Genomic DNA, 22,811 nt, shown 5'->3' with positions numbered 1-22,811 from the left:
ACATAGATTTAAATCACTCAGATTCATGTGGCGTTGGTAACTCAAGCTGTCTTTCATTTATATTTGGCAAATGCTTTAATGGGATTGGCAAATTGTGTTATTATGAGATATAACACTTTTTTTTTTAACAATGACAAATGATGTTAACAGTTTCATTTTGGGGGTGTTTAATAGCATAAGAGATTTCACTAACATTAAAGGAAATTGCCTTTCCTTTAGAAAAGACCACAAGCCCTGTCTCTATGTTTTATTTCTGAGAGCCAGTGAGTATGCCTACTGGAGTGTGGTAGAGTGTACAGTAAGGAATGACTCTCCCTTACAAGTGAACCAACTTGGTAGTTATCATTTAACCCACAGATCTGAAAACCCTGTCTGGTCCCTACATCTTGGTGCCATCCTCACAGCCCTCTAACCACGTGCCAACTTTTCTAGAAGATGGCCTCAGACTTCACCCATGAGAAGTTTATGCCACAAACTCCAGCTCATCAGAACCAATTTATTCCCCTTCTAGGACTCACTTCGGCTTGCTCTGAAGAAGAGCCAACCATTCAGAGAAACAGCTTCTTGCTGAAACCACACAGATGACATTTAAAGCGTTAATTACCATTTTTACAAGAATCCTTGCTGCTTGGGTGGAGAGGGGATATCTGATGACAGGACCCAGCGGCTGTCCATAGTTCATGGTTGACATCCAAGGGCTGAGAAACGTCCAACTGGAGGTCTACTTGATTTTCACTAGTCCTTACCAAATCAGAATTAGCTATATTCTGGGGATAAGTGGCATCCTGATGGACACCTGCTAGAGTCGATTGGTTGTAAGTGTTAAGTGACACTTGTACTAAAGCTTCATTAATGAAGAATGAATTTTCATGACACAAACTCTCGGATCGATTAAGTTCCATTACCTGTGCAAGAAAATACAGAAAGAAATAAAATAATTTCTCTAGCAATTTGTGCAAGTTTTATAAAGCATTTATTTCTAATCATTTTAGCAATCAAGATTTTTAATAAGAGTCTTATATCCATCTCCTTTTAATGAGCTAGCATCAAAACTTCAATTTGGTGTGTCTAGCCTATCTTTAAAAACAAAGCAAAAGCAAGCAAACAAAAAACAAAAAACAAAAACAAAAACAAACAAAAAAAACCCCAGCAGTGGTACCTTCTACTGAAGTGTTTCCACTTCAACAGAGAGCAGCATTTTCATTTTTGCTGACTAAAATGTTGAAAATATATGCATGAGGTATTTGCAATATATGCATCTGGTGTTTGCAATAAATATAATTTACCCAACTTGAAAGGAAAATCAGAAGCAATGCAGACCTTTCTTAATCAAGTTTTGCCACTTTATGCACAATCAGTAAAAAGCATTCATGTGTTCAGAGTACAGCGAAGTAAACTCCTGGGGCAAATGGAACTGTCAAACATGAGAAGGGGCACCAATAGAACACAATCCTCAGAAAGTTTTCAATATCCCGCCCAGCCACTCATACTCACTTAGTATACTAACATTAACTATTATTAGTTAACAGAACAGTACTGTACTTGCTAAACTCAGTACCTATGGATGCACATTAATAGCTAATTGATCTGGTAAAAGGCCTATCTATACGAAACCCTGAAGACTAGATCACCCAAAGGGGTCCTTTAAGTCCAGGAAAGGTAGCGTGCTCTCAGCGAGCAGGGTGCCAGGACAAACTTTGCCTTCTTGGAGGACTCCCTTTCTGTGTTTCTTTCTTCAGGTAAGGGCATCACAGAGTATACAACAAGCCCCGCATCCAACAGGACGTAGGTCTTCCAAATTTCCCTGCGGTGAGTCAAGACACGTGTGCACAGTCTTGGCAGGTTCCCAGTTTCTGCTCCCTACACATTAACTCTTAGGGGCTCTTCTCACAGTGGGCAAAAAGACAGGCATCAGGTCAGTATCCCTGGAGTGACCATGACTAAACCCGTCCTTGAGAAGCTGCCTCACACACCGCTGCCGCAAGCAGGGAAGATCCGTACCTCTGTGCTTCCCGGAGAAAACGCCGCGGGAAGGCTACTCTGCCGCCCGTGTTTCCAACCACACAGCAGGCTCTGCTGGGCCCGCATCCTCTCCCTCTCCCTCTCCACCAGGCGCTGGCCCTCCCTCAGCCGCTCCAGGTTCTGTTGGTACTCCTGGAGCTGCTGGTCCAGCTCCCCGCGGGTCCTGAGCAACAGCTCCTCCTGTGACCAGCACTCCCTCTCGCGCTCCTGCAGCCGGCTGGCCTTGGCCTCCTGCTCCCGCTGCTGCTGGTCACACTGGCGGTGCCAGCGCCGCTGGTCCTGCTGGAACTGGGACTGCAGCTTGTGGATGTTGGCTAGCTCTTCCCGCTGCTTCTCTAGGTTGCGGTACTTCTCCTGGTCCTGGAAGGGGCTCCCTCGGAAGGACGGGCCAGGGGAGAGGCTCTCCTGCTGCTGGAGGAGCAGCCTGTGGACCTGGATGTGGCTGTCCTGGATGGTCAAGGCGGCCTGTGAGAGCAGGAGAGGGGCAAACAGTCACAGCCTCCACGTGCTTGTGTTCTGGGGTTCCAATGACCTCCGAACACCAAAATCACAACCCCTTTCTTTCCTCTTAATATTCCTGTCCTTTCTACGTTAGCTCCCCAGACTAACCTTGACATTCCAAAGAGGCTTATCCCACATTTTCTAGCAGGATGGCTTGAGAATTAATAAACCAACAAAAAAAAGAAAAGAAAAAGGCACAAAAGCAACAGTCATCCCCTCTTTCGGAAATGTGTTTTGTTGCTGGTTGTTGTTAATATTTAAGCAAGCCTTTTGAGTAAGAATTCAGTACATAAATTCACAAGACTGCATTCCTGGTCTATGTCTCATTCTCTGAGGTCTCTCCACTCAATAATTCACGAGAACTTAAGATTCTATATAAGCCTGATAGTATCCTTTATTTGAGTCCCAAACCAAAAATTACTTAAGCTCTATTACATACATGAAAACATAAAAATAAAAGTCAACCACTTGGAAACTTTTGGTAAATAATCTTTTTATAATGTAATGCCCAAGGACAGCCGTTAATTTCATATTGAGGAGATACGTAAGTGGTAAAGCTATCTCGTTACTGTTATTTTTTCGTATTATTGCAGGAAGGTCATACATAAAGTCCTAAGCTGAAATTCATTTGTTTAATAGATTGCTAACAGGAGGCTGGAATGATTAAGGGAACGTAGATATTCTAAAGCCCAGAGGACATTACCAACCAGATTAAAAAACCATTTGGAGTTACAGTATCTGCCTATGAAAAGTTTGGCAGCATCACAGGAAATAATTGCCAAGAAGGATTCCACAAAACCAAAAAGAAAGGAAAAAAAATCTCTGTGAATGCCCTTAGAAGCTTTTAATTTTGTAAGTTCCCATTTAAAGCACAACGAAACACAAAAGGGACAAATTGAAAATGGCCACATACTGGGTATGTATGTGTGTTTTGACTCGCTATGAAAAATTATTACTCTCCCAGGGATAAATTCACATTTTTCTTTCCTAAGAATTTTTAAAACTGTCCATGTAACAGATGCTGGGAATACGGGGATTTGACTAGTAGTTCTTTGTTAGATCAACAGTTCCCCCATACATTTGAAGGTTAAAGAATGCAAAGAAATTTTAAATTAGTACTTGTCTTAGAATAAGATTCAAAAATGAATTTGCTGTAGCCTTTTGAAATAAAATTCACGTTTTTACAATTGAAAACTTACTTTAAAAATTCCAAAACTCACACAAATATTTAATTAAAGTCTTTTAGAAATTATTAAAAAGAAAACAATGATTATCATTGAAAATAGGTACTAATTATATTTAAATACAAAATAATTAGCATGTAAATAACCATTCAGGGCTCTGCTGACTTGGCTAGAGCAAACTGTAGACTGCACATTTATTAATTTTAATAAATTTCAAGGGCATCAATACAGCAAAACAAACAAAAATCCAGCATTTTGTATATTGAAACTATCATGGGAGAAGACTACACTCATGAAAAGTTCACAGTATGCTAAGTAAGTGCCACAGGAAACTTTCTTCATGTCTACCCAACATGTGAGATGCGACCACTCTCCTCTCTCACATGGAGGTGACCCTGAAGACTGGATATTCATTTTCACATTTGCACTTGATACTTAGATCTAGGAAAGACACTAGCACTTGCTTTTCAAATTTAGGAAAATTCCCAATTTGCTCTCTCAACTTTTGTCTTCTCCTTTCCACCTCCCCTCCATCTCTAACTCTCCTCCCCTAATATTGGGATCAAATTTCATTTATATCTGATTTGAAAATGCATATGTTAAAAACTTCATCATGCTTAAGAGATTCAGCTTCAAAAGAGATGAATGCCCCACGAACAGACATCTTCCAGAGCCCACATCCTCAGACCCGCTCAAAGTGGTTAAGAGAATCCACTGTAGAATTTGCTATCTCCCTTCAATCTAATGTTGTGCAAAAATTAGGTCATTTTGGTAAGCATTCCTGAACCCTGAATCCACAAAGCATGGCATTCAATACTGAAAAGAAGAGAGATGACCTGTGAATGTTTTCATCAGGCAACACAAGCTGAGATAATGATTTCATCTCCCAAAAGTTAGTCAACTATGCTCAAACTATAGCCATTTCTCAGTTAAAATGTAAAAGAAGGAATGTTTGTTTTCTACGATAAATCAGCTCTAAGATCTACCCCAGACCAACATGCTTAATGTCAGACACCAAAGGATTCCCATTAGATCTTGCCGAGACAAGGAAGCCTGCTATTGTCACACTTATTTACAACATTTCTAGAAGTAAGACAAAGTTAAAGCCAAGAAAATCAAATTGATGTCAGCATTGAAGAATAGCCATACTACTACTTTCAAATTTTAACATTCTATCTGGAACAGTCCAAAGAATAGAACTGCTAAACACAAACATCTTCTTCTAATCTAAAGTAAGAGATGACAAACAGCATGTTCTCCAACAAGGAGACTGTTTACTTCAAAAGTGACAGTTCTCTCCAATTTTGTTCATAAATAGGAAATTTTAATTTATCAGCCCTGGTATGAGGATACAAAACTTGTCAGAGTGATTCAAATCTCTTACGAAAGAATATATAGGAAAGGGGGCGCCTGGGTGGCTCAGTGGGTTAAGCTGCTGCCTTCGGCTCAGGTCATGATCCCAGGTCCTGGGTTCGAGCCCCACATCGGGCTTTCTGCTCAGCAGGGAGCCTGCTTCCTCCTCTCTCTCTCTGCCTGCCTCTCTGCCTGCCTCTCTGCCTACTTGTGATTTCTCTCTGTCAAATAAATAAATAAAAATCTTAAAAAAAAAAAAAAAGAATATATAGGAAAGCATAGAAAAATAGTAAGAAGAGACTATCACTGTCATATATTCAAATATAACCTAAAATTTAATTATTAAGATAGGGGTACTAGAGCAATAGGCAGATGGTAAATAAAAGAAAGAAGTCTTGATGCAAAGCATAAATAAGAAAACATCAAATGCAGCATGACTTTACATTGTTTTCAGGTGAAAACTTAAAGTCAGACTTACTTTTAATCTTCTTTTAATATTCAACAGGTCAAAGGCACGAAGTAGGGATGGCTAATAAACCAGGGGCAAGGGGGAGGAGTTCAGTTCCAATAGCAACCAAAGAAATGAAAAATAAGGTAATCAGATACCTTGATCTATTTTCAAATTGAGGAGGAGAGAGGGATATTGATGGGTTTGATTATTTGGGGTAGTATCTATTAAAAAGCCTAAAAAAATAATTCTAGCCATTTATCCTAAGGAAACACTCAGCTGTGTTCAAAGAGCTTAGTGTGTAAGAATATCTAACAGACCTAATTAATACAGAATTGTAGCTACAAAGAACTGGATATATGCCATAGACTTGAATATTACACAGCACCAAAAATTGTGCTACAGAGTAATAGCTGAATGAATAGAAAGGTACATGTTAAAGTAGACTATATAGAAAATGATTCTAAAAAACTGGAGGGAGGAGCACCTGGGTGGGTCAGGAGGTTAAGCATCCAACTCTTTTTTTTGTTTTGGTTGGGTTTTTTTTTTTAATAATTTTATTTTATTTTTATTTTTATTTTTTTTTTTTTGTTTCTTTTTAGCGTAACAGTATTCATTGTTTTTGCACCACACCCAGTGCTCCATGCAATCCGTGCCCTCTCCAATACCCACCACCTGGCTCCCCCAACCTCCCACCCTCCGCCCCTTCAAAACCCTCAGATTGTTTTTCAGAGTCCATAGTCTCTCATGGTTCACCTCCCCTTCCAATTTCCCTCAACTCCCTTCTCCTCTCCATCTCCCCTTGTCCTCCATGCTATTTGTTATGCTCCACAAATAAGTGAAACCATATGATAATTGACTCTCTCTGCCTGACTTATTTCACTCAGCATAATCTCTTCTAGTCCCGTCCATGTTGCTACAAAAGTTGGGTATTCATCCTTTCTGATGGAGGCATAATACTCCATAGTGTATATGGACCACATCTTCCTTATCCATTCGTCCGTTGAAGGGCATCTTGGTTCTTTCCACAGTTTGACGACTGTGGCCATTGCTGCTATAAACATTGGGGTACAGATGGCCCTTCTTTTCACTACATCTGTATCTTTGGGGTAAATACCCAGGAGTGCAATTGCAGGGTCATAGGGAAGCTCTATTTTTAATTTCTTGAGGAATCTCCACACTGTTTTCCAAAGTGACAAGCATCCAACTCTTGATTTCAGATCAGGTCCTGATCTCAGGGTCATGGGATCAAGTCCCATGTCCGGCTCTGCACTTGACACGGAACCTGCCTGAGAATCTCTCTCCCCCTCTCCTTTCACCCTTCCCCCCACTCAAGCTCTAAAATAAATAAACAAATAAAATCTTAGGGAAAAAAACTGGAGGGGTATATACCAACATCACAATAGTAATTCTCTCTGTAGAATCACAAGCCATTTTATTTACTTACATCCTCAAATTTTTCTACCAATTTATACTTAACATTAGCATTGCTTTCGTCTCACTAAAATGCTTTTAATCCAAGGCTTGGATCTGGCCTCTCTTGTGCATGAACTAAGGGATCATCCCTGTAATCCTAAATGCAAGCACAGTTTTTATGTCTGTCTCTCTGTGAAAGACAGTGAGCCACCCGATGGCAGGCTTTGTGCCCCATCAGCCTTTGTGTACCCAGCCTTTAGCACAGTGCCCGGCACAGAGAGATTGCCGGGGGGGATGAACAAACAAAAGAATGAAGGAACTGCTGAATTATTTAACTGCTCTAACGGCCCCAGTCCACAGGATAAAGTGAAAAAAGTTTAGGTGCGAATTTAAGTTTTCACCAGAAAATGTGAAGCCAGGCTATGCTCACCTAAGAGTTTCACCATAAACTTCAAGCCAGATCACAGTCATCCATATTTTTCAAAGATATGAACTGTTTTATGGTTTCAGAGAAGAACGGTCTAAAAAGCAGGAGTCTTGCCTCATGATTACAAAACCAGGTGAAATTCCAAGCAACCAGTAGAGCTACACTTTGGGAATTGGCATTCTTTTAAGATCATTCGCCACCTCTCAGACATTCTAATTTTTAATGTCTGGGAATCATCTAGTAAAATACATTGCATTAAGAGAAACGTTCCCAAGGTCAAAGATCAGAGGAGCACAGTTACCTGAAGGCTATAGAGGAGACGGGTTAAGTTCTGTATCGCTTGTATAATCTGAAAGATAAGATCATAAGTGTCAAATTCTTGAAAAAGCGCTCATTATCTAAAACTAAAGAGAGGACGATGATAATTTCAAGTGTATAGAGCTCACCTCTGACTGTGAAGAAACGGGGAAACTTCTATATTCCACCTAAAATATGTAAAAAAACAAGAAAATGAATAATCACTCTACTTTTGAAAAGCTGCACTTAGAGTTCCAAAATCTCTGACCTCAGGTAAATCACTTCACTCCCCCTAAACTCTTCTATAGTGACCCTCTTTCTGGCCAGAAATCAAAGCCTACAGAATTAAACAACCCCTTGATGAAAGCCCCATCTGTGCAAACTCTGGATTTGAGACGCATGGCAACTTTTCACCCAAACATCCCTTTAAAAAAACAACAAGGGATGACAGTAAGGAAGCTCTGCACTCTCTCAGTAAGGGACAATATTTACCTTATGGAAACCACACCGTCAGCTGAGCTCTCCTCGCCCAGACTGAAGTTGGCCTTCGGGCCAGGCTGCCCCCATGCATCCTGAGGCCAAATTTAGAAGTTCGAGGACATCATGCCTGAGTTCTAGCTCCCTGTCTCCATGCTGAAGATTCACAAAGCCAAAACAGCCAGCGGTTGGGAGAGGAAACCCAGACCCAGAGGGGGCCCAAGGGTCAGCACCTAGCTGGTCTGCTTGAGATCCTACTCTGAGCTCAGTGGAAACATCTGTGATTGCCTTAGGAAAAGCACTATCAGCAGAGGCCATGAGTGGGGCTGGAGACCACCTGCTCCTGGGGGATGGGGGTCTATGTTTCATTCTTTGTCTCCCTAATGCACACATTAGAGACACATGTGGACAGTGAGGCTTTCTGGTTTCCAGGATTGAACTGAACATTTGTCTATTCATTTATTACCTTTCTTCTTTCACTAGGATGTAAGCCCCTGAGTAGTAGGGCTTCTTACATGTATTCAGTGCTGTTATCTACAAATGTAACAGTGATGTCCAGCATGTAAGGACATTCACACTCCATTCCCTAAATAAATATCATGCATCCGTTGTATACTCCACTCCTTGTGCTATGGGAGATCACCAAATTCCCTGCCTTCCTAGAACCTATGGTCCCCCTGTACATTGCTTGCTCTTATCTGAGCAGCTTTACACTGAAGCCACAAGAAACAGTCAGCTGTGGTAATGTTCTTGGGTAACACCTGGACTTGTAAATTCATTCAGTGCAGGCTGGTGAAGCTTTGAGGAGATAGCCAGATCCCTTCTTCCTGTCCCTCCCCCACACTCTTCCCCATACTGCCCATAAAAGATTTCTTTACTGACCAGAACCTCTAAGATAGGAAGGACAAAGGATGGAAAAGGACATGAAGTTTAGAGTCATTAGGCCTGTGCCTAGAACCACCCCCCCTTCCCCACCCCCCATGATACTGGACTAAGAACCCCCATTCTCTAGTGAGTTCTAGAGTTCTCTCCCCTCTTGTGGTTTGGTCCCTGCTTCACAGTCATTACCTTTGTAATAAGGAAATCATATGCTATAGAATTTTTATACTCTATACAAATTAGAAACATAGAAATGAGCTGAATTATGTTACATGTGGTTACTTATTTCCAAGAACAGCGAAGTTTGATACCAGACATGTTTAAGGTCCTATTTTTCATGGAGCTGGTCTGCCACCTTGTGGTGTGTGTGCGGATAACCGCAGCTAGTGATTGACACACCGGGTATTTTTCGGTTAAAATTCTTTCAGAAAAATGTATTTTTTAAACCTTACCTGATCAAAGAAGCTAACTATAAAATATCCATCACACTTTTTTTTAAATGTTTGATTTCAGGCGATCCTGTTCTTTTTGTCAGTTCATTTTCTTAAATGCCTTATTAAAATTCTTCCAGAGAGGTTCACCCCATGGTTCACCCACCAAATGAGGGGGACCTACACACTCATTTCACTTACCTGTTACTGAACCATGGAAGGAAAAAAGACCGTAGGGGTAGGAGCCACCACGATTTCCATTCAAGAAAAAAATATTAACTAACTAATCAGCCCTCCTCTCTCTCCCTTCCTCTAGGACAAAGGCAGTTGGAAGCAACAGACTGAAAAGTGAAGTCCACACTGAAAAGGAGGAAAAAAGTTGGAATGTTTTAAGAAGAAATAAGTCAGAAAGCTTACAGTCAGAGTAAGCAGAATAAAATATTGCATTCCTGTTTTTATTTTGGTTATGACTTTTTAAAAAAAATACTAAGTCACAGCCGTATCTCCTACGGATTTTTAAAAATCTTTGGACTTGGTGTCTCAGTCATATATCATAAATGCAAATATATATAATATATAAATTATTACATAAATATATGACATATGTCATTTTTCCACATTAGCACATACTGGTATCTGGTAATGAGTCTAACGTGATTTTAGGAAAAAACTAAAACTCTTGAGCCCCAGCCCACCCTGGGGAGGCCAACTAACCACCTCCCAATATCCTATTCTTATTCCCTATTTCTGACAACTCAGATTCATTTGAAGTGAAGAGGAAGTTCCCTGCATTTAGTTTTTCAATGAGCATCACAACCTAAGTGTAAACTATGTCCCACCCCCACCTCCCCCAAAGGCATTTGGAACCACTTTGCCCCAAGCAAAATGTGGTCAGGTTGACTAAAAAGTCTCACAAAAAAGTAGGTGACCACGTGGGTAGAGAGAGGAAAACAATCTGAAAAGACAGGAAGGTAAAAGAAAGTGAAAGCAGCAATAGGAGTCCAAGTCCACATTATTTCCGCCACTTAGCACCACCTGGCTGCCTTAAGGACACCGCCGGCTGCCAGGACCACCTCCCGTCCAAGGGCCACTAAGTGTGGTGGGTGACAAGCTAGAGCTTAGCAGGGAGAAAGGCAGAAGGGAGACCAGAAGTAAGAGTGCGCAGACACACAAACATTCGAGTTTTAAATCCTTTTAATAACGTTGAAATCGTTTCTTTGTTTACACCTACATGATAGAGGCAGAGCAAGAACATTTTGAGGAAATTTAAGTCAGAAAGGTTAAATAAAGAGTCGGGAAGTTGAGAACAATTGAGGAAAAACACTTGCATACCACTCACTGCCACCGACAGCCCAGACCTGAGGTTACATTACCACACAAAGTAACTGGTGCCATTTACTAACAAATCAGTTCACAATACCTTCTCCCCTGCATCAGAGACTGCCAAGTCGGTTCCCAAACCCTGGGTGCCAGGATCCACATCCCAACAGCCTCTTCCTCCTGTCCCTTCTGTGACTAGTGCTGGAGGCACACCAGTGAGACAGAAACAGAAAGGACATCATCAAACAGCGGCCAGCGCACAGGGTTCTTGTGTACACAGCTGACACGTTATTTCAAAGTAAGAAAGACAAAAATCACACATATTACATACTCTCATACAAGGGGCCAAAACAGTGCAAAGCACAGTGTCCCTGCCCTCAGGGAGCTTACATGCTAAGAGATACCAAACTGACAAATGGCCTCAATTATCACCCGTCTTTTACATTTTCTTTCTTGCAGAGAGGTGGCAATATGGAGAGAGGGATTCTACATCTCACTTTTGCTTACCAGCCACTGGGGAGGAGGAAACTGGAAACAGGCACTGTACAGCAAAAGCAAGGGCTGGCTGACCCAGGTCTAAGCAGACAGCTGGGTTGATAGGCTCCTTGGTGGCTAGTGTCAGAGCAGCAGACCAGGAACAAGGTTTAGAAGGAGGAATCAACACTGGGAATGAGATATCTAAGTAGGGTCAGGTTGGCTAATACTTCATGAGCTCACAGTTGTACAAATAGGAACCTGTCCCTGTCTCCAAGTAACATTTTAAAAACAATTTCCAAGTGTTTTTTTCTCATAATACTGCTTATATGCTACATTCACAACTGTAAATACTGTATATTTAATGTATGAAACACAGAAATATTTCTAAATCCAGAAATATTTTTAAGAAACAGATTTCACTCCGTCCATTAAATCTCTGCTGGTGGGATTTTCTTTGCCCATGGGAATTCCATTAAAACTTACACTATGCTCACCTTAGGCTGATTTAAACTAGACTTTCCAAAGCATTTTCACATGCAGACTTATACCGGAACCATGTCCAGACGGGGGCCCTGGTGAAATATTCACTGGGACACATGGTGCCATCTTGAAACTTTACTACTGATGGAGGAAATACTTTTTCTCCTTCTCTAAATGAAAGTCCTCTAGGACTCCAAAAGCCACTTCTATTACAAAGAATTTTTTGTTTAAGTAGAAACTGCTTTGAATTTTATCAGCTAAAAATTAAATTCGTTTTGCCCAGGCTGGTCAATGCTTTTCACTTATAGTGAGGGACATTTTATAGAAATTTATCTGTCACTCAAAAAATGGTTCCACTACTGGGCATTATACTTACTTCTTAAGAGAGATACCTAAGACTTTACCAAAGAGTTACCCATTATCTCGCTCTCCCTCCTCCCCACTGCATGGCAATGAGGACCATCAAATGGGCAAAGAAGTTGATGGTGAGCCAAGTGATCAGGTCCCTCTGTTCCTTATTCAGTTTCAGATCTCCAGAATTCAGGAAGGGGTAGATTATATTCACCATCTGATTAGGTATATTGAGGATGAAAACAGAAGGCCTCGCTTGGTCTTTGACTTCAGATTGGCATGGGCTTGACTTAGAAGGACCCAGTCCTTAAAGTCCAACAAAGAACTGACACAGTCAGTGAAAGGCCCTCATTTGGGAATCGTTTTTTGCCTCCACCAACTTTATAAAGAGAATCCAACTCTTATAGCACCAGGCTCCAATCCAGCCCAGAAACAAAGAGGTCTTCGGGGGTACAGGACCCTAGCAACATGCCCCTGTCCCTTCCATATGTGAATCCTGGTATCAGGGCACTGTAAAGAGCCTCTCAACAGTTTTCACAGATGTCATAGGTGTCCCCGTGACTGGGGAGATGTGGGTACAGACTGGGAGAAACTTCACCGCCTGGTCTCGAGGGAGGGAAGAGGCAGCCAGGTGCACTGAGCAGCTGTAGGGGCCGTGTGGAGCCTCCTCAGCTGTCCCCAGGGTGAGGCTGAGAGCAGCAGATCCCCCCCATGTATTTTTAGATGGAACTCCCTTGATGGCATAATGAGTTTCTTCTTTTAAAAGGAAATCACCCAGGGCAGTACAACTCCCCTGATGAATTTGGGCTGTGTCAAAATGAAAAACACATGTGCACTTTCTGAAAATAGAAACGCAGGACTGGATCAAGCAAAATTTGAGAGGACAAAATAATTATTAGTGTTGATCTCAAAAAAAGTCCAGAGTTTTAAAACTGTACTGCTTCCATGGATCCTAATTAACCAAGGGATGTTGTTAAAGAAATTCAGAGATAATTTAATCCGCCCATCTCTAGCTACTAAAGACATTTTGTCTTGTGCATAATGAGGCCTGGTGGAAATAAGGTTTTTATCACCCAAATACAATGAGAAATATGCTCTTTGTGCTTTTATCTCAGAAAACTGAAGGGAATGAAATCTTCAGCTCATACATTTAACAACATCATTAGGTTCCAAGAAATCATCGAATTCTCTACATGACACTTTTCCGTATTTAAAATATTTTGAAACAGGGTCTTCACTAAATGAATTCTGACCTGAACTGAAGCGTATGGTGACAAAGATCAAGGATTTTTTGACACTTCTGCCTTTAACCATGCCACCAAACCATGTGTCTGCGGGAATGTGCTAGAGTCTAGCTTTCTGGGTTATGTTTGCTGAGTTGATGCCTCTGAGATAAAGTCGGAGGACTTGTTCTTTCGTGAACAGCAGGGAGTCATTTTCAAAAAAACCCAAAGTTTAAAAGTTATTTCACAACCATATTCCAAACTGTCCTCCAATAACTTTTATCAAAACTGAGGCAGGGTGGGGTTTGGAGAAGGTAACAAAGCTTGCCTGGGTCAGAGAGCAGTATAACCCACCAACTACTCTTGAAATCCTTGCCCTTGGAACAGCAGTGTCAGTATCATATGTAAATTAGCCTAGCAGACTGATTCCCAGGTTTTCTCTAACTTAAAAAGTACAGTAAGTCTCCTCAAAATAGGGACAGAGTCATTGCCTTCATTTCATATGACCACTGTATGTTCCAGAGGTTGTGCTCAGGCTCACCGCAGAGGCCTGAACTTTCACTTACAAGCTGGAGATGATCCTGGCTCTTCGGGGGGACTCTGAGTATCCGTCAAGGAAGATTCTCCAGAACCTTCCTCGGATGACTGACAGGCATCGCCCGCTTGTGAGGCCTTCACTGCAACTTGGAGGCTCTCAGCTAAGAAGAAAGAACACAAAAGTAAAAAACCAAATACACCGTTCAATCTGGATCAAGGGTTGGCAAACTCTCTTCGGCCTGTGTCTGGTTTTCTATGGCCCAGGGGCTAAAAATGGCTTTTATATTTTAAAGAGTTGTTAAAATATACACACAGGCACCCATGCAGGCACAAAGAAGAATGTGTCCCAGAAACTTCATGTGGCCTGCAAAGCCTGAAATATTTACTATCTGGCTCTTTACAGGAAAAAAAATTTGCCAACCTGTAATCTAGACCAATACTTCACATATAATTTTATAATAGAAAATTAATAAAAAGATGCAATGTATAAAAAAATCTCAATTTTAACTTTCAGTACACTAGTCTGCTGGAAAACATTTTGTAATTCAATTCATTTAAATGTGACTTTAGGGGATGCCTGGGTGGCTCAGTTGGTTAAGCCGCTGCCTTCGGCTCAGGTCATGATCCCAGGGTCCTGGGATCGAGTCCCGCATCGGGCTCCTTGCTCAGTGGGGAGCCTGCTTCTCTCTCTGCCTCTGCCTGTTGCTCTGCCTGTGTTTTCCCGCTCGCTCGCTCTCTCTCTGACAAATAAATAAATAAAACCTTTAAATGTGACTTTAGGTATAAAGATTTTAAAACGTGCTATTCAAAAATATGAGCTATTCTTTGAAAGAAAATTTCCTCAACTGTGCCTTAAAAAACAGAGATTCCCAATCCTTACCTATACCTACTAAATCACATTCTGCAAGGGAAAAGACAAGGAATTTGCATTTTATTTATTTATTTTTTTAAGATTTTATTTATTTGACAGACAGAGATCATAAGTAGGCAGAGAAGCAGGCAGAGAGAGAAGAAGGGAAGCAGGTTCCCTGCAGAGCAGAGAGCCCAATGTGGGGCTTAATGCAGGGCTCGATGCGGGGCTCGATACAGGGCTCAATCCCAAGACCCTGGGATCATGACCTGAGCTGAAGGCAGATTCCAGGACCCTGGGATCATGACCTGAGCTGAAGGCAAAGGCCTTAACCCACTGAGCCACCCAGGCGCCCCTGGAATTTGCATTTTAAACAAGCACCAAAGGCTACTCTTAGGATCTGGTAAGACTGGTTAACAACCCACCCAGAAAATCATGTTTTTATTTATAATTAAATGCTTTCAACAAGTATGCAAAATGGCATCGTTTCGAGGGCTCTACAAATATTTAAAACATTGTGTCCAATGTTCGAATTTAGCAAATACTCTTTGAGTACCTACTCTATTCCTGGGGCCCCTGGGCATCTGTAACTAATTAGGGGAGTCTGCAGACTAGAGGAGGAAAACACAACATATTCATTAACTATATACAAGGTAGCACATGATCAGTGTTAAGTTCTATCATCCAGTTATGAGAGCATCATAAAATGCTCCAGCAGTGCCAAGGAGAAGGACAGTGACAGTCGCCAGTGGGATTAGGGAAAAGTTCTTAAAGGAGATGAAAGGTGAAGAGAATCTTGAAGGATGAATGGGATTCAAGACATAGAAACAGGAGAGGAGAAAGGGGAGCAGAAAAGCAGTCTAGGAGAACAACGACCTAGCGAGACCATTCAAGGTACGCTACTGAACTATTTGTTTTGTTTTGTTTTGTTTTGTTTTGTTTTTTCCCCCAAAGATAATGACCTCACTCTGATTAAGAATTCCTGCTAGATCTCTGAGTCCTGATCATCAATGACTTGGGGTGGATCAGGCAGCACCTCAATTGCTCTGTGTTTTCCTGAGCAGCTTGGTCCCCCACTGTTCCCCAGCACCTACATCACATGACGGGCGAAAGGAATTAAAGCAGAGAGACGCAAACCGGGCATCTATGACAGTTTTGATGGGGGGAAGGGAAGAGTGAAAGCCACTGGCTAAAATGGAGAGGGGGTGACTTACTTAACAGAGGCATTATCAAGGTCAATGAGAAGGTCACTGGTTCTCACCAACCCATTCAAAAGTACTTCCAGCTGTATTTCTAAAATATACTTTGGACCTGTCCACTTCCTTCTACATCCATTGCCAACATTCCTGGGTCTAGACCAAAGTCCCAACACCCCCCATTAGCTTGTGTAACTGCCAACCAAATATCTCCAGGCAAACTGGTCCCCCCCCACTCTGCTCTCCTGCCAGCAGCCGGCTCTCTTCTGAAGAAGACATACAATGGTGCCACTCCCATGATAAAAAGCACCCAGTAACTTTCCATCAGTTTGGGAATAAAATATCTATTTTTTTTTTAACCAGAGCCTGCAGAGATCTTTCTCTGCCCACCCACATGACCTCCCCTCATACGCTTCCCTGACTGCTGTCACCCTGCCTTCCTTCTTCCCCTTTAACACACCAAGCTCATTCCACAGACAAGGGCATTGTACTCACTTTCTCCCTGCCCAGGAATGGTCCTCCCCTTGATCCCCAGTCAGCTGGCCTTCTTCTCATCCTTCAATTCTCATCTCAAAAAAATCATCTCCCTGGAGAAGTCTACACTGACTTCACTAAAGCAAAGCCTTCACCTCAGCCCAATCTTATTTTGTTACCTTTGTGAAATTATTTTATTTCCTTGTGTATTGTCTGTCTTCCTCCACTATGTTTTTATTTCCCTCTTTCTTTTTCACTTAAGTGCAGTTGACACACAATGTTACATTAGTTTCAGGTATACAAGGTAGTGATGCCCCAAGTTGAACGCCTTACACTAGCTCACCAGGAGTGTAGCTACCATCTGTTCCCACACAATGTTATACAGTATCATTGACTATATTCCCTATGCTGTGCCTTTTATCCCAGTGACTTACTGATTCCATAACTGGCAGCCCATACCCCACTACAAAGTATAAAAGGTATTAACTCTTTCCTTAGCACCAAGAGCAAAGCACAGGGCAGATGCTCAATGAATGACTGAAAATGAATAGATGAATGAATGATTCTGCCAGTGGACCCCACTTCAGACAACCTCTATGCCCTTCTTAAGATCCTGGTTTCCCTATCAAATAAAGATGACAGAATGCCATGATTTCTAAATTCTCCTCCAGAGCCAATGTTCTGAGATTCTGAACCAGAGTTTGGCAAAGTTGGTCTGCAAAGGACCAGATCACAAACACTTTAGACTCTGTGGGTCAGGGTTTCTGTTGCAGCTACTCATCTTCACCACTGTAGCAAGAAAGCAGCCACAGATCATAGGTAAATGAGTGTGGGGGGCTGTGTTGCAACAAAATGATAGTCACAAAAACAAGTGGTAGGATACATTTAGTCCATGATCTGGAACCTTCCAAACCTTGTCTGCATTCCTTGCCACTCTCCCAGGTGGTGGCTGTTTTCTCTCTCAAACTCACTATCCCTACTGTCACTGCCAAACTATAATCCCGCCAACCCCCTTTTTTCCTTTAATTTTGTGCCATCAGATTACAGCACTCACTACCCCTCCTTGTTGCCATTCATCTACAGATTCCTTGAACAATGTAGCAGCCAGTGCAAGTTCTCTCCCTTCCCCGAATGCTAGTCCTGTCAAAATTCTCAGGAATTGCCGTTTTTGTGAACCTAGTCCTTCCAATACCTTAGCCTCATGTCTTCTTGACGTCCTCATTTCCCCAGTGATCTTATCCTTTACCCTACCTCAGCCACCGACTCCCATGGTTGTACTCTAAACTTGAGTATTACCCATATTTGCACTTTGCCCCCTTATACAGTCTATTCTCCACACAGGAGTCAGAGGGCTCCTTTTAGAACACCCATGACGTCACTCTGCTACTCAAACCCTATAATGCTTCCTATAATGTCTCTCAGAATGAAATCCAAGCTCCGTACTTAACTCAGTTTGGTCCTGTAAAGTGAGTGGTAGTTAGCTCTGTCTCATCTGCCACCTCCCCTCCCTTCACTCTACCTGCATGGTCCTCCCTCCTTGCTATTCCTCAGGCTTGCTATGCACCTGCCTCCAAGCCTTTGCATCTTCTGTTCTCTGTGTCTGGAACATTCTTTCCCCAGATGTCTACTAGGCTTTTTCACCTTCCCGTGTCTGCTTACACATCACCTTATTGAAGAGGCCTTTCCTTGTCACCTTAACTCAAAACAACCTTCCCACTCTATCCCTCTCTTTATTCCCTATCCTGTTTATCATTCATTTTTGTTTTCTAAAGATTTATTTTTTTATTTTACAGACAGAAAGAGAGAGAGCATGCAGGCAGGCATGGGGCGGGGAGGGATGGAGGGAGAAGGAGAGAGAGAATCTCAAGCAGGCTCCCTGCTGAGCAGGGAGCCCAACTCGGGGCTCGATCTCAGGACCCTGAGATCACCACCTGAGCCGAAATCAAGAGTCAGATGTTTAACCGAATGAGCCACCCAGGTGCCCACGTTTCTTTTTTTAACTAGGGTTCAGATTTTATTAGAATCTTCATTGAAGCAATTGCCCTCTATAGTTTTCCAAATAAAACTGTCTTTATTGTTTTTTTATTGAAGTATAATTAATATAGTTATATTAGTTTCAGGTGTACAATACTGTAATTCGATTCTAATTACTCAGTGCTCATCATGTTAAGTGTACTCTTAATCCCTATCACCTATTTCAACCCATCACCCCATCCAACTGCCCTCTGGCAACCACCAATTTATTCTCTGTATTTAAGAGTCTTTTTTTTTGGAGGGGAACCCTCCTACACTGTTGGTGGGAATGGAAGATGGTGCAGCCACCCTGGAAAACAGTATGGAGGTTCCTCAAAAAGTTCAAAATAGAGCTACCCTATGATCCAGCAATCACACTACTGGGTATTTACCACAAAGATACAAATGTAGTGTCCCGAAGGGGCAAGTGCACCCGAATGTTTATAGCAGCAATGTCCACAATAGCCAAATCATGGAAAGAGCCTAGATGTCCATCAACAGATGAATGGATAAAGAAGATGTGTATATAGTGAATAAAGAAGATATACATGTGTGAGTATATATATATATATATATAAACACATATACATATATACATATACACACACACATACAATGGAATATGATGCAGCCATCAAAAAAGCGAAATCTTGCTATTTGCAACAACATGGATGGAATTAGAGGGTATTACACTAAGTGAAATAAGTCAATCAGAGAAAGATAATTATCATATGATCTCACTGATATGAGGAATTTGAGAAACAAGACAGAGGATCATAGGGGAAGGAAGGGAAAAATGAAACAAGACAAAACCAGAGAGGGAGACAAACCATAAGAGATTCTTAATCTTAGGAAACAAATTGAGGGTTGCTGGAATGGAGGGGGGTGACAGGGATGGGGTGGCTGGGTGACGGACAGTGGGGAGAGTATGTGCTATGGTGAATGCTGTGAACTGTGTAAGACTGATGATTCACAGACCTGTACCCCTGGGGCAAATAATACATTATATGTTAATTTAAAAAAAAGAATCTTTTTTTGATTTTTCTTTTTTAATCTGTTTTTTCCTAAATTCCATAGATGAGTGAATTTATTTGTCTTTCTTTGTCTGATTTATTTCACTTAGCATTACAGCCTCTAGGTCCATCCATGTTGTTGTGAATGGTCAGATCTCATTCCTTTTTATGACGGAGTGAAATTCCATTGCAGATGTACACTACTTCCTCTTCATCCATTCATCTATTGAGCGACAATTTTTTGTCTTCATAGTGCTTGACCCAACCTGACACATCTATTTCCTTTCATTTGGCAATTTTTAGAATATGAATTGTAGCACAACTGGAACCCTGTCTTATTTTGCTATATCCTGAGTATTTAAACCACAGTGTATGGCACACAGAAGGTACTCGGGTACTCTGAACTTGTTAAGCCAAATAGTTTTGGAAGCAACTTACCCTCTTTCAGCGCTGCTGCTAGTAATGAGGCTGCCTGGGGAGGATCTCCTGGATCAGGTTTAATGAGGAGGTGGGGCTCTAGATGGACATCCTCCAATCCACTCAATTCTCCAAGTTCAGCATAGATATGCAGCTTCTCCTCCAAACATGTGCAAATTTGTTGGTCTTGGTTACTGAGTATTTCTATGAAATAGTTATTTACCATGGAAGGTTATCAGATAAATACAGCAACTGTATGAAAATCCAAGCTCTAAGATAAAAATGTTGCTTGTCAGCAAAGCAGTATGGTCTCACAGGTCAAGTACAAGTTGTTGGGTGGGCCAGAACCAGGTTCAAATCCTAACTGTTCCACTTAGTGACTGGTCTCCAGCAAATGACTTAACTCTATCTTCCATTGTCTTTTCTGTACATTTACTGTACTCAGATGTTCATTTCCTTTTCCATGCCCCTAATTCCAGAAAAACTTGCACAACCATTCTTTGTTCAGGCTGTTTTCTATTAGTCTTAAACACGAAGCCCAGGAATGAAAATTGAGGTGGCACTGTTCATGATGACTGATACCCACAAGGGAAAACAATGCAGAAACCCAAAGCTACTCAGGCTTCAGCCCATCTTGGTTAAAACCAAACCTACTGGCTTCTGTTTTTGTTTCTAAACATCCAATTTCTCTGACCATCTTTGCACGCATCATTTTCCTCTGATTCCAACATATCACATGATTCTCACAGTTTAAAGGGACTTCAACCAGCATCTAATCCAGGTCCTCAGTCTGCCTTAGTTTTACCAGGGTAGAATTTTAAATACTGACATCCACAACCACCTTCCATAGATTGTGAATGAATTGGTTGAGCATAAGGGCCCAGGCATCAGAATTTTTAAAAAACTCTCAAAGTAATTCTGATGTCCACCCAGAGATGAGACTCACTGAGCTGATCTAATTTCCTTAATTCACGGACTTGGAAACTGACATGTCTGTTGGTTCCCTGTCCAAAGTCACATCACCATGACCCAACAGGGCCGGGACCTAAAATGACACCACTGGACAAGGACTTCAATGCACAGCTACACCATACAGCCCACAGTTCTTGTTGCATACATATTATGTGCCCCCCCCTTTTTTTTTAAAATTTGTTATCTATTTTAAATCACTAAGGAGGAAGGCGGATAGCCATTTTATTTGAACACTCCTAGCGCCAATACTTCTTGTTCTGAAGAATGGTGGGTAGGCCTCAGGTACACAGAGTTAGATTAACCATTTAATCACAATCTCCCACTCCTGACACCTGGGTTTTCCCAGCATCCAAGGAGAACGCCACAGACAGGGATCAGACATGTCTGCACGGTACCTTGACATTGCTGAATTTTGGCCACTCTTGCTTCAGCTTTCCGCCTCTCTTCATCAGATTCACTTGTCCTTCCCCCTTCTTCTTCTGGGCAACTTTAAGAGACAATAGTCAAGACAGACAACTGAAACCAAATCCAAGTATCTTTAGGTTCATTAGTAATACATGGGGATCTGGCAGTAACACTACTCAGAGAAGGAAAAATTCAGAAAAGGTTACGCCCTCTAGCCAAGATAACTGTTTTTCCTAAGTATATAAAGAAGCTTGCACAATATGACACAGCTCTCAAAGTGAGAAGTACAGGGTGACTCAAAAATTCCAACAAACAGATGTACACAAACATACACTCGTATGAACGTGTACCCACACCCTACACCCCATACTACCAACACTAGCATTAGGTCCAACTAAAATATTCGTATTTTACTTTCTACTATGTTTGGGTACTTCTCAATGGGACAGAGGAGAGGGAGTTGGAGGGGACAGAGAGTAGAGTGACAGGTTGGGCGTGGAGCAGTGGAGGTGGGAGAATTTTATAAAACATCATTCGAGATCAATCAAATCAAATTACCACAAAGAAAGATCACCCTCACCCCATCTTGTTCATAAAAACTTACCAAAACACAAGTAATGAGGCGTAAATTGACTTAGAACACATAGATCCACCAATCGAAAAATGTTTATTGAATGATTCTTCAGAACTCGCCACAAAGATAAACAAAGACACAGCCCCTGCCCTCGAGGAGCTTCCAATCTAATAAACACATAGACACAAAAAAAGCTAATAGCTACAAGGTGGTTTGTGACAAGCACTAAGTCAATGCTCTGGAGAGCAGATGGTAAAGAATTTCAGGTAAGGAAGAGACCACTGGAACCGAAGAGGTCTTCACAAAGGAGGGAAGCCATGAGCTGCACCAAAGACGAGCAGGAGTCACATGGGTGGGGGGATGTAGGGCTTTACATGCAGGGAGGTGCGGAGAACGAGGCTGCAGATGAGGGGCTATCAGAGGTGGGGGGAGGGGGTGGGGAGCAGACCCTCCTGGCTGAGGCAAGGTGTTCATGCAGAGGAAACATGGTTAGAATACTTTCCCAACCGAACAAGTCCATTCCCTAGAGTGTGGACAGAAGAAAAGTTTACCTCTCTACTGCCTGTTGGATTCGTCTCATCCAGTTATTTCGTTCCTCCTTGGAGTTGGTGTGAATTTCGTACATCTCAGGACCAGCGGAGGAGGCACTGATTAGAAACATGCCTCTTTCCTCATTCGCAACTTCTCTAGCAATAAGCTTCTGAAGGGAAATAACCGATGGCTTCTGGTCCTGCACAGAAGAGAAAGGTGCCGGTAAAACAGCATCCTACCAAAAGCAAAGGTTCTCACCAAATGCATCAGCTAAGGAAAGTGAGAGTAGCAGGCAAATCATTTCACTTCAACCTTTCAAAAGTGCTGCGCAAGTTGGTAAGCTCGCCAATGGAAAGGGCATGGTGAAGAGAGGATGGAGAAAAAGGATACAGGAGAATATTTGTCCTTAAGAACGAGTGGCTTAAAAGGACAACTTTTGAAAAAAGAACAATCAGAGCACTGAGAATCTCAAAATGCCATCATCCAGGGTTCAGCGGTTTTTCTAGAAGGGCACAGCATAGAAAATAGCGTTTCAAATATCAC

The 22,811-nt window shown here is 41.8% G+C and overlaps 1 protein-coding gene across 11 annotated transcripts in view; it reads right to left on the bottom strand.

Annotated features, from left to right (window-relative positions):
- Positions 1 to 22,811, bottom strand: part of ARHGEF28 (Rho guanine nucleotide exchange factor 28) — a 314,675-nt gene that overhangs the window by 28,603 nt on the left and 263,261 nt on the right. For all 11 annotated transcript variants that reach the window (XR_007127439.1, XM_047729921.1, XM_047729911.1 and 8 more), the window contains 9 exons: positions 22,289 to 22,467; positions 21,154 to 21,245; positions 19,808 to 19,990; positions 13,853 to 13,984; positions 10,856 to 10,956; positions 7,798 to 7,836; positions 7,653 to 7,700; positions 2,002 to 2,487; positions 605 to 905 (listed from right to left, as the gene is read on the bottom strand). Coding sequence is in view for 10 of the 11 variants with exons in the window: in XM_047729921.1 (XP_047585877.1) it covers positions 605 to 905; positions 2,002 to 2,487; positions 7,653 to 7,700; positions 7,798 to 7,836; positions 10,856 to 10,956; positions 13,853 to 13,984; positions 19,808 to 19,990; positions 21,154 to 21,245; positions 22,289 to 22,467 (1,561 nt within the window). In the remaining variant the exon portion in view is untranslated. The remainder of the gene's footprint in view (positions 1 to 604; positions 906 to 2,001; positions 2,488 to 7,652; positions 7,701 to 7,797; positions 7,837 to 10,855; positions 10,957 to 13,852; positions 13,985 to 19,807; positions 19,991 to 21,153; positions 21,246 to 22,288; positions 22,468 to 22,811) is intronic.

Source organism: Lutra lutra, chromosome 5 (assembly GCF_902655055.1).
Source record: "Lutra lutra chromosome 5, mLutLut1.2, whole genome shotgun sequence".
Lineage (NCBI taxonomy): Eukaryota > Metazoa > Chordata > Mammalia > Carnivora > Mustelidae > Lutra > Lutra lutra.
This window is presented reverse-complemented; position numbering and strand designations above follow the sequence as displayed.